Below are 15337 nucleotides of genomic sequence, written 5' to 3'. Positions count from 1 at the left end.
TATTCACAGACAGCTTCCAACCAACCAAACAAACAAACTGATTGATCGATCCATCGAGCACGTACACAAATATATAGCTACTCATCAAATCCTAGCTGGAAGTACGTAGTTGGCTAGAGGTAGCTAGATCGACGCCGACCACGACCGACATGCCGTCGCAGCAGCAGGGCCAGCCGCAGCCGCAGGTGGTGTCGGGGTCGACGCGGTGGTGCCCGACGCCGGAGCAGCTGATGATCCTGGAGGAGATGTACCGGGGCGGCCTGCGCACGCCCAACGCGTCGCAGATCCAGCACATCACGGCGCACCTCGCCTGCTACGGCCGCATCGAGGGCAAGAACGTCTTCTACTGGTTCCAGAACCACAAGGCCCGGGACCGCCAGAAGCTGCGCCGCAGGCTCTGCATGAGCCACCACCTCCTCTCCTGCGCGCAGTACTACGCCGCCGCGGCGCACCACGGCCACGGCCACCACCACGGCGGCTTCCTGGCCGCCGCGCCGCCGCCGGTCGCGCCGTACGGGCATCATCAGTTGCTCTCCCCGTCGACGTCGCCCACCCCGGCTGCTGCGGCTGCTGCCGCGGCAGCGGCCGCTGCGGCATACGGCTACTACTACCCCGCCGCCTTCGCTGCCACCGCTGCACCGGCGAGCAGGTGCGCCGGCAACGCCACTCCCCCGTCGCCGACGACCCAGCTGTTCCACTATCAGGTACGACTTACGAGCAGAGCACGTAGGATACTTTCTATATCTACTACACGTCACATCACTAGAAATGAAATAAAGTTTCCATCTTTATTAATATATATTGATCCGTCCATGCAACGACGACAATGGATGACTCTGACAGGGTGGCGGAGGAGGAGGGCTTGTGCCGGCGGAGTCGCTCGGCCGGCCGGAGTACTCGTCGCTGCGGAAGCTGGACAACTTCGGCGTGGCGCTTGACGACGTCGTCGTGAGCTCTGCCACCTCCACCGCCGTCGACATGACGACGCCTCCGGGGTTCGAGGTGGCGCCGCCGCCGGCTGCCTTCTGCCGGCCGCTCAAGACGCTGGACCTCTTCCCCGGCGGGCTCAAGGAAGATCAGCACGACGTGGCCTGATGGACCTATGCATGCCATTATTAATTAATCACTTAGCTAGTCGTCGTCATCAGTTGTTTAATTTGATGCATGTCATGCAGTAGTACACACACTGACATGATCGATCTCGCTCGTCCCTCCCAATCAATTTAGCAACAGCTAGAGCTAGAGCTAGAGCTAGCTAGCTTCTCTCACTCTCTCCAGTCTGCATGGCTACGCGAGCTATGTCGTCGTCGTCTTGTTCTTTCCGGTGCATGTGTTTGATTAGAGGGTGTACTTAGTTTCTAGAGATTAGTGCACGTACTGTACGTCTACACTCTAGCCCTCGTTTAGTTCGGCCTGGACTCGGCGCCGGCAAAGTTACTGTAGGCATAGCTGTAGCATTTCGTTTGTATTTGGTAATAATTGTCTAAATATTGATTAATTAGGCTCAAAACGTCCGTCTCGCAAAGTACAACTAAACTGTGCAATTAGTTTTTGATTTCGTCAACGTTTAGTACTCCATGCATATACCGCAAATTTGATGTGACGAAGAATCTTCTTTTTGCATAGTGCCAAATTTTAGAATTTGGGGTAACTAAACACCCGCCTACTAATTCAGAGTAGAAGAGGCCGGCCAGCCGGAGTGGCGCGCAGTGCAGTGCTGTGAGTTATTATGGAATGTGACCGTGCGTACAGTGCGTGTTTATTAGTGTACGGGGGTGTAAAATTTTAGTGCATGTCCCATCGGATGTTAGACATATACATGAAGTATTAAATATAGACGAAAAAAATAACTAATTGCATAGATTGTGGCTAATTTGCGAGACGATTTTTTTAAGCCTAATTAGTCTATGATTTGACAATGTTGTGCTACAGTAAATATGTGCTAATGGTAGATTAATTAGGCTTAATAAATTCGTCTTGTAAATTAGTCTCCATCTGTGTAATTAGTTTTATAATTAACTCATATTTAGTTCTCCTAAATAACATCCGAACGTCCAATATGACATGTACTAAAATTTAATTCAGGAAACCAAACACCTTCGGAGTACTAGTAGTAGCTACAGTACATGCATGCAGTATGAGATGAGATGTTGCAGCTGCTTGTGAAGCTTTTTAGCTGGGTACGGAACCTACTATAGCTAGGCTTTGTTTGCAGAGCTCATTTAACTGGTGGGAGAGGAGATCAAACTAAGTTCGTATGAATATGATGAAATAGAATGTTCCTTGCATTGCATGCCGGTCCCCCAAGTCCCAACCTCCAACAACTCCCTCCCTATGTCTCTCTAGATCTCTCTCTAGCTCATCTCTAGCATGTGTGTGTGGGCTTTTATTTTGCCTGCCTTCTGTTTTGTTTTCATACAAAAGAATCACCCTCAAACTAAACTGTACTTCAGTGGTCTTTTTGGAGATGTGCTTAGGTAGAGTCCCCATATATAATAAGATAATAAGTCAACCTTCACCTAGAGGTATTGAAGTCTGTTACTCCCTGCGTTCTAAATTATAAAACGTTTTGCCGTTTTCTAGATACATAGTTTTTGCTATGCACTTAGATATATATATATTATGTCTATATACATGGTAAAAATAATGCATCTAGAAAAGTTAAAACGTCTTATAATTTAGAATAGATGGAGTACATTTGTATTTATGCCTAATACTAGGCTCTTGAGAAGTTGACATAGTTTTAGACTCTTCACCTTTTAATATCTACTAGCAAATGTGTCCATGCATTGCAACGAGATGTATAACTTGTTGCACGATCATCTCGCGATCTACTTATGCCAACCATAATGAGGTAACTACACTAGCACAAAAAAATTAGGAGACAGGCATTTTGATTAACGGAGGCAAGCAAAAATTAAGATGGTCTCCTAAAATAACGAGCAATTTTTAAGGCGAACATATGATTTTTGGAGACAGCCCGTCTTTGAAAATCATATTAACAGAGGCAGGCCTTTTAAGAGATCCACATATGAAAATAGAACCTATTTTCAGAGGCTGACCTTTTAAGAGTGAAAGGATCAAGATACCCAAGAGGGGGGTGAATTTGGCTAATTCTAAATTTTCTTGCAATAATTAAATCCTACGGATAGCCCAATTAACCCCTTGTGCCTAGAAAAGTGTTTCTATTAATCTAACGCACAAAGGACTTGCAACCTATGTTCCAAACTTACTCTAGCATGGCAATTCTATGAATGTAAAAACAAGTATTGAATTGCTCAAACTAAATGTTCAAAGTAAATGCTCAAAGTAAATAGAGAGAGAGAAACGCGGTGATGTTTTGCCGAGGTATCGGAGAGTCGCCACTCCCCACTAGTACTCGTTGGAGCACCCGTGCAAGGGTGTCCCCCCTTGATCCGTGCAAGGATCAAGTGCTCTCTACGAGTTGATTCTTCGACACTCCGTCGCGGTGAATCACCCACAACCGCTCACAACTTGAGTTGGGTCACCCACAAGCTCTGCCGGGTGATCACCAAGCTCCCAATCACCACTACGCCGTCTAGGTGATGGCAATCACCAAGAGTAACAAGCACGAACTCTCACTTTACCACGCGAAGCCTAATGAGAACGGTGGATGCACACTTTGCTACTCTTGATTCACTAATGAGGCTACTCTCTTGGATTCTCAAATCTCAATTACCTCACTAGGACCTTGCTCTTCTTGGCACTCACAAACATGTTTCTCAGCTGTTGGAATGAGCAAAAGTCACTCCACACACGAGTGGAGCTTCTATTTATAACATGGGCTGAAAAACGAACCGTTAAGTGCCTCTACGGGATGACCGGACGCTCCGGTCATATTGACCGGACGCTACGGTTAGTTCAATCTGCACACCAGTGATTAAGTGTTGACCTGACGCTGGCAGCATTCGATCATCACTGACCGGACACGTCCGGTCGTATTTAACCCTCAATGGAACCTTACTGTACTCGACCGGACGCTGAACCCCCAGGGTCTAGTCAGTACTGACCGGGCACGTTTGGTCGTAGATTTTCTCTTCTGGAACCTTACTGGAGTCGACCGGACGCTGGACCTCAGCATCCGATCACTTGACCACTCAGCATCTGGTCACGCCAGACGCAATCTCCTTGGTCAAATGAACTGACCGGACCCTATGGCTAGCGTCCGGTCACACCGGAGCCAGCGTCCGGTCAATACTTAACCCTCCATTCACTTCTAACTCTCGATCATATATGAATGAAGTTAGCTCCAAAGGATCTTAGGCATATGTAGGAGCTACCTAGCGCTAGTTTTAACAAGTGTGCACCACACCTAACTCACTAGACTCACCTAGGTCAAGCTACCCGTCCATACCCCCCTTAATAGTACGGCCAAAGAAAAAACAAAGTCCTAAATTACTTTAAGTGTCTCTCCAACTCCAATCGACATTTAGAACTAGTCATCCTTAACCTTGTCGTCCATCCTTTGAAACCAAAACGATTTCCATCGTAGGGGCATGACCACCTCGATTGCCCAATTGATCTCCATTACCATGACCTAACTTAAATTGCCTCTGTAAAACACACGTTAGTCATAGTAATCTTGTATTGTCATTAATCACCGAAACCCAACTAGGGGCCTAGATGCATTCAATCTCCCCCTTTTTGGTGATTGATGACAATACCACCTCGAGTATGTGAAAGAGTTGAGTTTTTTAACATGCTTGGATCATATAAGCTTTTGTCAATAAGAACAAAAGGTTAGGCGAGCTTATATGACCCAAGCCAACATAATGTACTCAAAGGACATGAAATAAGCATGAGTACAAGTAATAAAGCTCATTTGCATCGGAGTATAAACGCGAAAGCAAGGCAAATGAGCATAACACAAGTGATATGACATATAAATAATTCAAAGTAGAGAGCACACATGTCATATATCACGATCACGTAGATATCACTATCACATAGATATAGTTTAATGCATGAAGGTAAACACACGAATGCATAATAGTAATAGTGTATCACACAAATAAAACTCCAAATGTATATAATAGACTAGTAGCTAACTAGGCTCCCCCTAAAAGTCGCTCCCCCTGAGTCTACATACTTGAACCCTCTCCCCCTTTGGCATCAAACAGCAAAACCTAAGGGTCGGTCGGTGGGGCTGCAGCGGACGAGCCGGGCGCTGAGGTACGAGGAGCAAGCTGGAACTGGGCGCCATCATCATCTGACCCTGAGCTCTGTACTGACTGGCCCTCTGTGGCTAGAAGCGTCGCTAAAGCAGTCTAGGTCTGAGCTGGGGCAGGTGCAGCCTATGATGCTGCTGGTATGTCTGTCGTAGGATCTGAAGATGCGATAGACGAAGGGAGCCTCTGAGGAGTCATGGCGACGGGAGCTGCTGTAGAAGGACCTAGGGTATGCATATGTGGTTGTGTAGGCATCCCTATCAACTCGCTAAAAGATGCTCCAAGACTCCTAGAGACTGACGTGTTAGGCACAAATAGCGAGGATGACTGATCCAGTGTGAAGCTTGTCTGAAATGGTGTGAACTGCGGGACTACCACTGGCGAGGATAACCACTAGGACACCTGTATTGTGGGAGAAGCAAATGGAGCTAGAGGCTGTTCTTGACTCTAAAGCCCACTGGGCTGTACTGCTGGAGTCATCATAGTGGTAGTAGGCTAACCAATCTAGGGCGAAGGCTATGGCTGTGGGGCCCCAATGGCTGTCACTACATGCTACATGAATCCCAAAAGCTATTGCTGCATGAGTAACTGCTACTGATGCATCTGCTGCTGCTGCTGCTGGAGGACCTACTACTGTCGCTGGAACTCATCCTGATGAGCCTGAAGCTGTGCAAAGTTGGTAGCGGTCTCCTGAGCCTGTCTAGCCTGATCCTGTTGCATCCTCTCAAGGATTGCAATCAAAGTGGGGTCCGTTTGCGGTGTAGGTGGAGCGGAGCTAGAACTGTCGGCCTCTGCATCATGTCTGCGTGGAGGCATATGAGGAATAGGCTGGTAGTCATCGTCTGAGCTATCTCTAGGCTCGCTCACCTCCTACTATGCCTTAAGTTGCTCCTCCTCAGTAGCTGCTATGCCTCTAATGATCTTATCTTGTTGAGCTATAGACTCTGGTATATCTGGATGATGGCGAGGCTAACTAGGTGCTTGTGGCGTGCTATGCCTGATCCTCTATGCCATGTTATAAGCAGGAAACTCGGTGGTGGCACCTCTGTACTCTGCAACCATCTCTAGTGACCTAACTATCACTGCCTTGAGGATAATGAAAGTGATCCAGTGAGCATAGGGTAGCTGCCAGTGACCCTTGAAGCCCTCAGCTATCGTGTCCTCCATCTCAGACAGAAGAAGATCCCAAACATCAAACACTATCTGCTGCATCAGGGCGTTGAGAAGCCATAGCTAGATATGTGTCAGGCCCTCCCTATATCCCATCCTAGGAAGCAGTGTCCTCCTCATAATAGCCTCTAGAACTCGAGCAGTCGGAGTAAGATCACTGGGGTTCCTGCGTGAGCCCTCGCCAAAAGGCTCCTTGAAGCAGTGTCGCACAGGATCTGTAGGGGGCACCAAACCACCATGAGGACGCTTGGGAGGCTCTGTCTATCCATAATAGACCTCACGTAACTTGAATGGCTGCTCTTGTAGCCTCAGTATCTCCTTGACCCTCTGACTTGTTAGTCTGTAATCTCTGCCTTGAAATGCAAAGTGAATAAAGTTATGCTGCGGGTCAACAAAGAGAGAAGCATAGAACTGATGAACCCACGATGGAACATATAGTCCTGTCCATCCAATCAAATCAGTCAGCCCCGGCAGATATGCAAGGTAGGGGCGAATATGCTCTCCAACTGTTGCGACTATAGCCTCAATGCTGTAGACTCTCTGAGATCTAAAGACTGCTCCACTGTTTAGATATGCATTGTAGAAATCTTTTTGGAGCGGTGTGTAGAATCCCTCAGATGCTCTCTCATCCCTCCTCGGAGGAAACCATACATCAAACTCTACAAACCTCAGCTACTGAACCTGCTTGGCCGTGGTAGCCCTCAAGTCAAGATGGGTCATAGGAGGCGGACCCTTTGGTCTAGGCGGTGGACGTGATCCCCTCCGCCGTGTCGGCGGCCTCAGTGAGACTGGAACATGGGTACAACCAGAGTGGCGTAGCTGTGGCTAGGGTGCCTGCTCGGTCTCCTCGGCCTCCTTGGCCTGCTGGCCCTCCTGAGTTTGCTCTGTCGGCTCTGCTGGTGGGGGCTACTGTTGTGGCTCCTGTTGTGACTCCCCCTGAGGCTGAGGATCCACAATGGGAAGATGTCGTCCTGCCATCATGACAGTCCTAGGTGGACTACCATGAAGATGCTCAATACGCTCAAGTCTGCCCTGCGCCTCTGGTGACAGATGATCTGCAATAACAACTCCACTACGAGCTCCTCCTCTCTCGGCACGCTCTGTGGCCTTAGCGACTACAGCTACTCTGGCTGTCTCTGCATCAGGGTACTTGCGCTACCAGGTTGCTAGCTTCTTCGTCGCCTTGCCTTTAGGCTCTGCAGGCTGGCGAGGCAAGGGCCTCCGATCCTCATCTCCTGGACCACCACCGACATTCTTCATGCGAGCCATCTGATCTGACTAGAACCACTGCCGCTGACAAGATCAACGGTCCACAGACACTTTCGAGGCTTGGCCTCAATCCGTACTCGTGAGCTTGACTCTAAGTTAACTATCAACTACAACTGACACCTCAACAACACCAACTCGCTGCACGATGGAATAGATAGAATATACAAATAAATACGATATATCTAATAGATGTGAAACCCTAGGAAGCAAGCAATTTAGATATGAAATTGAAATGCGGGCATGGTACCTGACGAACCGGTGATCTAAAAAGAAGAAAAGCAACTCATGGGGAACCACCGAATCGACTAGGGTTAGGGTCCTGACTTGACGAAGATCGGCGACGCAAAGTGAGTCGACGGTGAGGATTTGCAGTGGATGCACTGGCGTGGAGCTATGGCGCTACCCTAGGGTTCGGGCAATGCTAGAGCAGGGGCACAGTGGAGGGCGATGCTGGTGAGGAGCTTGGCGTGGTGAGGCTTGAGCAGCGCGGGACATGGAGGCTAGGGCACGGCGTGGCGGTGAGCACGAGCGCGACGGTGCGGGGAGCACGGTGCGGGCTGAGGCGAGCGAAGCTTGGCTCGGGTGGCGCAGGGAGTCGCGGGCAGCACGTGGAGCTGCGGTGGAGCACAGAGGGGATGTAGAGAGCGGGTCATGATGGCGGTGGAAGCAGCAGGGCTGCAATTTGGGGCTTGCGGCATTGATGTCGGCGTGAGCATGGATGGATTAGGTCAAAACACCGACGATTAGATTAAATAGGGTGGCCCCCAAGTCAGAAAAGGAAACAGAGATAAGAACCCTATTGCCACATGAAATCTACTGACCGGACGCTCCGATGGTAGCGACCGGATGCTACCACCCATCGTCCAGTCAATTCCAGAGAGGTCCAATTTCTCTGGAATTGTGACTGGACGCGTCCGGTGGACACCGACCAGACGCAGTCAGAGTCCGGTCACCTAGCCTTGACGTCTTCATCATCGACCGGACACTGAAGCTCCTTCTAACCGGACGCGGGGAAAACACTGTTTCAGCGTCCGATCACTCCTTCGTAGCGAGTTCACCTCCTATGAACTGACCGGAAGCTGGACATCAGAGTCCAGTGCAGCGTCCGGTCACTCTTTTCTAGCAAATCTTCAATGTTCCTTCGCGCTGCCTGTTCCCAATCAAGTCCCAACTTGAATAAGATTCAAATAAACACCAATTGGGACTGATGTGAGTGACCTCTCTCAAACCCTCATATTTTTCAAAATATTTTGCCTTAGGCTATAATTCATTTTAAGAAAATAGGCAATAAGAGGGCAAATGGAACAAAACGACAAAACAACATTCATGCACATGCAATACTTGTAAGTAAATCTAGTTGCTTGTCAAGTTTGATCCAAGGTTAAGCTTCTTCACACGCTTTTCAGCGGTTATCTTAACCATGTTAGACAAGCCCTATATGCATTATAAAGCGTTAAATATGTTGTATATTACAATGCAATGCAAGGGACAACCCAAGCTCATCTTTTAGTGAAGATACTAAAATCAAGTACATTGAGCTCATTCCGCAATCTACAAAATGTAGCCTCATCTAGCGGTTTAGTGAAGATATCCGCTAATTGATCTTCGGTTCTTACATCTTCTAGTGATATATCATTTTTAGCAACATGATCTCTTAGAAAGTGATGACGGATATCTATGTGCTTGGTGTGAGAGTGTTGAACTAGATTATTTGCAAGTTTTACCGCACTTTCATTGTCACGCAAAAGAGGTACCTTTTCTAGAACTACACCATAGTCTAGCAAAGTTTGTTTCATGTATAGTATTTGTGCACAACAAGCACCCATGGCAATGTATTCCGCTTCGGCAGTAGACAAAGCCACACTATTTTGTTTCTTGGAGGACCAAGACACAAGTGATCTACCAAGCAAATGGCACCCTTCGGATGTGCTTTTTCTATCAACTTTGCAACCGACATAATCCGAATCGGAATAGCCAACTAATTCAAATCTAGCTCCTTTGGGATACCAAAGGCCTAATGCTTGGTGTGTGCTTAAGGTACCTAAGGATTCTTTTTACGGCAATTAAATGTGTTTCCTTAGGATTAGCTTGAAATCTAGCACACATACACACACTAAACATGATGTCGGGCCTAGATGCGGTTAAATATAACAAGCTACCAATCATGGAACGGTAGAGAGTTTGATCAACCTGGTTACCTCCTTCATCTAGGTCGAGATGTCTATTGGTAGGCATTGGTGTCTTGATTGGCTTACATTCATCCATCTTGAATCTCTTGAGAAGATCTTTTGTATATTTCTCTTGAGAGATGAAGATCTCTTCTCTTCATTTGCTTGACTTGAAAACCAAGAAAGAATGTAAGCTCACCAATCATGGACATCTCGAACTCCTTCAATATTAATTCACCAAATTCTTTGCAAGAATCTTCATTTGATGATCCAAAGATAATGTCATTAACATATACTTGACAAATGAAGATATGCCCATCAAGCTTCTTGGTGAATAGTGTGGTGTCGACCTTCCCAATAGTGAAACCCTTCTTAATGAGGAAGTCTCGAAGGCGCTCATACCAAGCTCTTGGGGCTTGCTTAAGCCCATATAACGCCTTGGACAACCTATAAACATGATTAAGATATCTAGGGTCTTCAAACCCGGGAGGTTGATCAACATAGACTAGTTCATTAATAAAGCCATTTAAAAATGCACTTTTTCACATCCATTTAATATAGTTTCATTTCATGATGTGATGCATATGCTAGAAGGATACGAATGGCTTCTAATCTTGCAACCGGTGCAAAGGTCTCTTCAAAATCCAAACCTTCAACTTGAGAGAACCCCTTTGCAACTAGTCTTGCCTTGTTCCTCACAACAACACCTTGATCATCTTGCTTGTTGCGGAACACCCACTTTGTTCCAATGACTCTTGCACCTTTTGGTCGCTCTTCAAGAGTCCAAACTTCATTGCGAGTGAAGTTATTCAACTCTTCATGCATGGCATTGATCCAATCCGGGTCTTTAATAGCTTCTTCTACCTTGGTAGGCTCATAGCAAGAGACAAAAGAGTGATGAGCAATAAATGAAGCAAGTTTTTGAGATCGAGTCATTACACCCTTTGATGGACTCCCTATGATGAGATCTTGTGGATGATCTTGTAGGAGAGGTGTATTTCTTCTATTGACCACTTGAGGAGGAGGTTGTGGAGCATCAACATCTTGTGCTTGTACCACCATTTGCTCATGGGAGATATGAGTATCTTCATTTTCTACTCTCCCATCTTTTTCACCATCTTGTGGCACACTTGATGAAGAAGGTTGATCAATGACTTGTACATCATCTTCATCATCTTTTGGCTTGATGTCTCCCATCGGAATGTTCTTCATAGCCTCCCTCAATGGTTCATCACCTACATCATCAAGATTCTCATGTGCTCCTTGGGAGCCGTTAGATTCATCAAATTCCACATCATATGTTTCTTCAACCAAGCCGATGGCATGATTAAATACTCTATATGCTTTGAACTTTGATGAGTAACCAACAAGAAAACCAATATCACAATGCCTTTGGAACTTCCCTAGGTGTTGTCTCTTTTTATAGATGTAGCATTTACAACCAAACACCCTAAAGAAGTAGACGTCTGGCTTCTTCCCATTGAGCAACTCATAAGGTGTCTTGCCAAGGAACTTTTGAAGGAATAGGCGATTGGATGCATAGCATGCGGTGTTGATTGCTTCCACCCATAGAGCTTTAGGGATGTTGTACTCATCAAGCATTGTTCTTGCAAGAGTGATCAATGTCCGGTTCTTCCTCTCAACTACACTATTTTGTTGAGGAGTATAAGTTGCGGAGACTTTATGTTTGATTCCAACTTCATCACAATAGGCTTCAATGTTTGTGTTGTCAAACTCTTTGCCATTATCACTTCTAATCTTCTTGAGCTTACTTCAAATTCATTTTGTGCTTTCTTGGCAATCTTCTTGAAGCAAGATGCAACTTTGGATTTGTCATAAAGGAAGAATACCCGATTATACCTTGAATAGTCATCTACAATCACAAGACAATAAAGGTTTCCTCCCAAACTCTTATATGTTGTTGGTCCAAATAAATCCATGTGTAGGAATTCTAGCACTCTTGTGGTTGACATGAAAGCTTTTGTTGGATGGGTATTTGCAACTTGCTTGCCGGCTTGACATGCACTATAAAGCTTGTCCTTTTCAAACTTCACATCCTTCAACCCTCCCACCAAATCATTCTTCATAAGCTTCTTGAGTGAGCTCATCCCAACATGAGCAAGTCTTCTATGTCATAGTCACCCAAGTGTTATTTTGATGAATAGGCAAGTCTTCAAATTTGCATCTTCAGAGGTGAAGTCCACTAGATATAAGTTGTTGTATCTAAATCCATTGAATATCACTTGATTATCATCTACCTTGGATACAACAACCTCCTTCTCGGTGAACAAGCATTGGAAGCCAAGATCACACAATTGTCCAATGGATAGCAAGTTGAAGCTCAATGAAGCAACATAAAGCACATTGGAGATGGAATGATCATTTGATATTGCCACTTTGCCCAATCCTTTAACCTTGCCCTTTGAGTTATCTCCAAATGTTATTCTCTCTTGTCCATCTACCTCTTCATCTAGTGAGGTGAACATACGAGGATCACCGGTCATATGTTGAGTGCAACCACTATCAATAACCCAATGACTTCCACCGGTCTTGTAGTTCACCTACACACAAGAGATTCAAGCTTTAGAACCCAAACTTGTTGAGGGCCCTTCACCTTCTCAACAAGTGACTTAGCCACCCAAATCTTCTTAGGCCTATTCTTGTTAGGGGGTCCTAAGAACATGACTTTCATCTTTCCACTAGAATCCTTTCTAAGCATGTAGTGAGCATTGAAGGCAAAGGGTCTAGCATGCTTGGGCAAGGGTTGTGGCGGTGGAGTTTGGCACTCATGAGCAAAGTGGCCTTCTTGTCCACACTCAAAACATCTCTTTGGCTTTGGCTTTGGCTTTGATTGTTGATTGTTGTTGAACTTGAGCCTTCTTCTTCTCTACACTCGCCACATATCCAATGCCACTTCTATCCATCTTCATGACGGTGTTCATGAGTAGCTCACTTTGGAGATGCTTGCCTCTTGCAAACTTGCTCAATCCCATCTTGAGATGCTCTTTCTCCATCTTGAGCTTCTTGTTCTCTTCCTTGAGAACATCATTGTTCTTCTCTTCCTTGAGCTTCTTGTTCTCTTCTTTGAGCTTCTCATTCTCAAGGATCAACTCTTCATCATGATCAAGAGTTTCTAGCACAATGGTGTTGTGGCTTTTCATCTCTTCAAGATCTTTCATGAGCTTTTCATTTGCATTCTTGAGCTTGACATATTCATCATAGTCATTGCACTCAACCACTTTCTTGCCTTTGCCACTAGATCCTTGCTCAATGCTCTCATCAATTAAATCATCACATGATGTAGCTATATCAATCTTAACAACATGGTTAGTAGCATCATGTGGCTCATTTGGTAAAAATTCTTGAGCAATAACAAGAGTATCATAATTGATCTTTAGAGTTGTATATTCATCTTTTAGCTTGTTGTGGCTAGTGATGAGCTCATTGTGCACCCACTCAAGTTTATCATGTTTATCTTTAAGCTCTTTCTTAGAAGATTTGAGCTCCTTGAGTTTGGATGATATAGCATCATTTGTCTCTTTAAGCTCAACATTAGCCTTTTCTAATGTATCGCATTTTGCTAAGAGTGAATCATTTTTAGCATCAAGCTTTTCATTTTTAGCTCTACTCTTTCTAATGATCTTAGTGTATTGTCTTAGTATTTTGACAAGATCATCATATGAAGGTGAATCATCATCATCGCTATCGCTATCATCCATCACTAGCTTGCTCATCATCACTACTATCATCATTATTAGTTACCTTGCGTTCACCCTTGGCCATAAGGCATAGGTGTGTAGAGGATGATGGCGATGGTGGCGAGTGAAGATGAAAGATCAATAGCAATGGCAGCCACCTTCTCATTTTCACTATCATCATCGGATGATCCACTAGATGAATCAATGTCCATGAGCCAATCACCGAATGATGTAGGCCTTTCCACTCTTCTTCTTGTGGAAGTCCCTCTTTTTGCCATCTCTCTTCTTGTATGGCTTGTTCTTCTTCTTCTCTTCTTCTTCTTCATTGCTTGAGTCATCTTTCTTGCCCTTGACCTTGTTCTTGAACTTGTCTTTCTTGGGCTTTGTACATTGGTGTGCTAGATGACCAAGTTCACCACAATTGAAGCAATCCATTTCGGACATTGGCTTCCTTCTAGAGCTTGTGAAGAACTTCTTCTTCTTGCCATCAAACTTGATGCCACTCTTATTTAGCTTCTTTAGCATCTTGGCGGCTTTTCTCACCATGAGAGCAAGATTTTCATCATCATCTTCTTCATCACTTGAGCTCTCATACTCAAGTCTTGCTTTGCCCTTCTCTTGGCTAGCTTTGAATGCTAAGTCCTTCTCTTTCTTCTTGGTAGAGGATAAGCTATCTTGTGGTGTGATGTGCATGTACATCTCATGAGCATTGATCTTTCCCAAGATTTGTGTCGGTGTAGTGGTGGAAAGATCACCTTGGTGTAGCACGGTCACAATATGCCCATATTTGTCAATGGGGAGGACACTCAAGATCTTTCTCACAATGTCGGATGGAGACATTTGAGTAAGTCCAAGCCCATTGACTTCCTCTACAAGAACATTCAAACGTGAATACATCTCATTAGCACATTCTTTGGGAAGCATCTCAAATGAATTTAGCTTTTTAATTACAAGATGATAGTGTTCCTCACGCTGTCCTCTTGGTTCCCTCATGGAGCGCACAAACGTCCGACCATAGTGCATGGGTGTCTTTGTGGTTCCTTACGTGGTTGAACACATCTTTGCAAAGGCCTCTAAAGATGGTGTTTCAAGCCTTTGCATTCCACTTTTCATAATTAACCTCATCGCCTTATAAGTGTGTAGCATCCCGAGGTTTTGGGAAGCCTTGTGAGGCGGCTCTAAGTATACCAACGTCTAGAGCTTCTAAGTACGCCTCCATGCGGATTTTCCAATATGGAAAGTCATCTCTCTCAAAGATAGGAGGAGGATCCATCCCCGTGAGACATCTTGCTCTAAGTGATTAATCTTAAAAACGTGAGCATGAGACTCTAATACCAACTGAAAGGATCAAGATGCCCAAGAGGGAGGTGAATTTGGCTAATTCTAAATTTTCTTGCAATAATTAAATCCTACGGTTAGCCCAATTAACCCCTTGTGCCTAGAAAAATATTTCTATTAATCTAACGCACAAAGGACTTGCAACCCATGTTCCAAACTTACTCTAGCATAGCAATTCTATGAATGTAAAAACAAGTATTGAATTGCTCAAAGTAAATGCTCAAAGTAAATAGAGAGAGAAACGCAGCGATGTTTTGCCAAGGTATCGGAGAATCGCCACTCCCCACTAGTCCTTGTTTGAGCATCCGCGCAAGGGTGTAGCTCTCCCTTGATCCGCGCAAGGATCAAGTGCTCTCTATGGGTTGATTCTTTGACACTCCGTCGTGGTGAATCACCCACAACCGCTCACAACTTGAGTTGGGTCACCCACAAGCTCCGCCGGGTGATCACCAAGCTCCCAATCACCACCAAGCCATCTAGGTGATGGCGATCACCAAGAGTAATA

The 15337-nt window shown here is 45.4% G+C and overlaps 1 protein-coding gene across 1 annotated transcript; it reads left to right on the top strand.

The window, feature by feature from the left end:
- The first annotated feature begins 14 nt into the window (after positions 1-14).
- On the top strand, positions 15-1095 carry LOC136509964 (putative WUSCHEL-related homeobox 2). Its single transcript, XM_066504542.1, has 2 exons — positions 15-704; positions 844-1095. The coding sequence occupies exons 1-2, from the start codon at positions 150-152 to the stop codon at positions 1093-1095; spliced, it is 807 nt and encodes a 268-aa protein (XP_066360639.1). The 5' UTR covers positions 15-149.
- The last annotated feature ends 14242 nt before the right edge of the window (positions 1096-15337 follow it).

This window comes from Miscanthus floridulus, chromosome 16 (assembly GCF_019320115.1).
Source record: "Miscanthus floridulus cultivar M001 chromosome 16, ASM1932011v1, whole genome shotgun sequence".
NCBI lineage: Eukaryota > Viridiplantae > Streptophyta > Magnoliopsida > Poales > Poaceae > Miscanthus > Miscanthus floridulus.
The sequence above is the reverse complement of the archived record's forward strand: the minus strand, read 5'-3'. Positions and strand labels throughout refer to the sequence as shown.

Coding starts and splice junctions, on each gene's coding strand:
- LOC136509964 (XM_066504542.1), top strand. CDS start 150: ATGCCGTCGCAGCAGCAGGGCCAGCCGCAGCCGCAGGTGGTGTCGGGG. Junction 705..843: donor CCCAGCTGTTCCACTATCAG/GTACGACTTACG, acceptor TGACTCTGACAG/GGTGGCGGAGGAGGAGGGCT.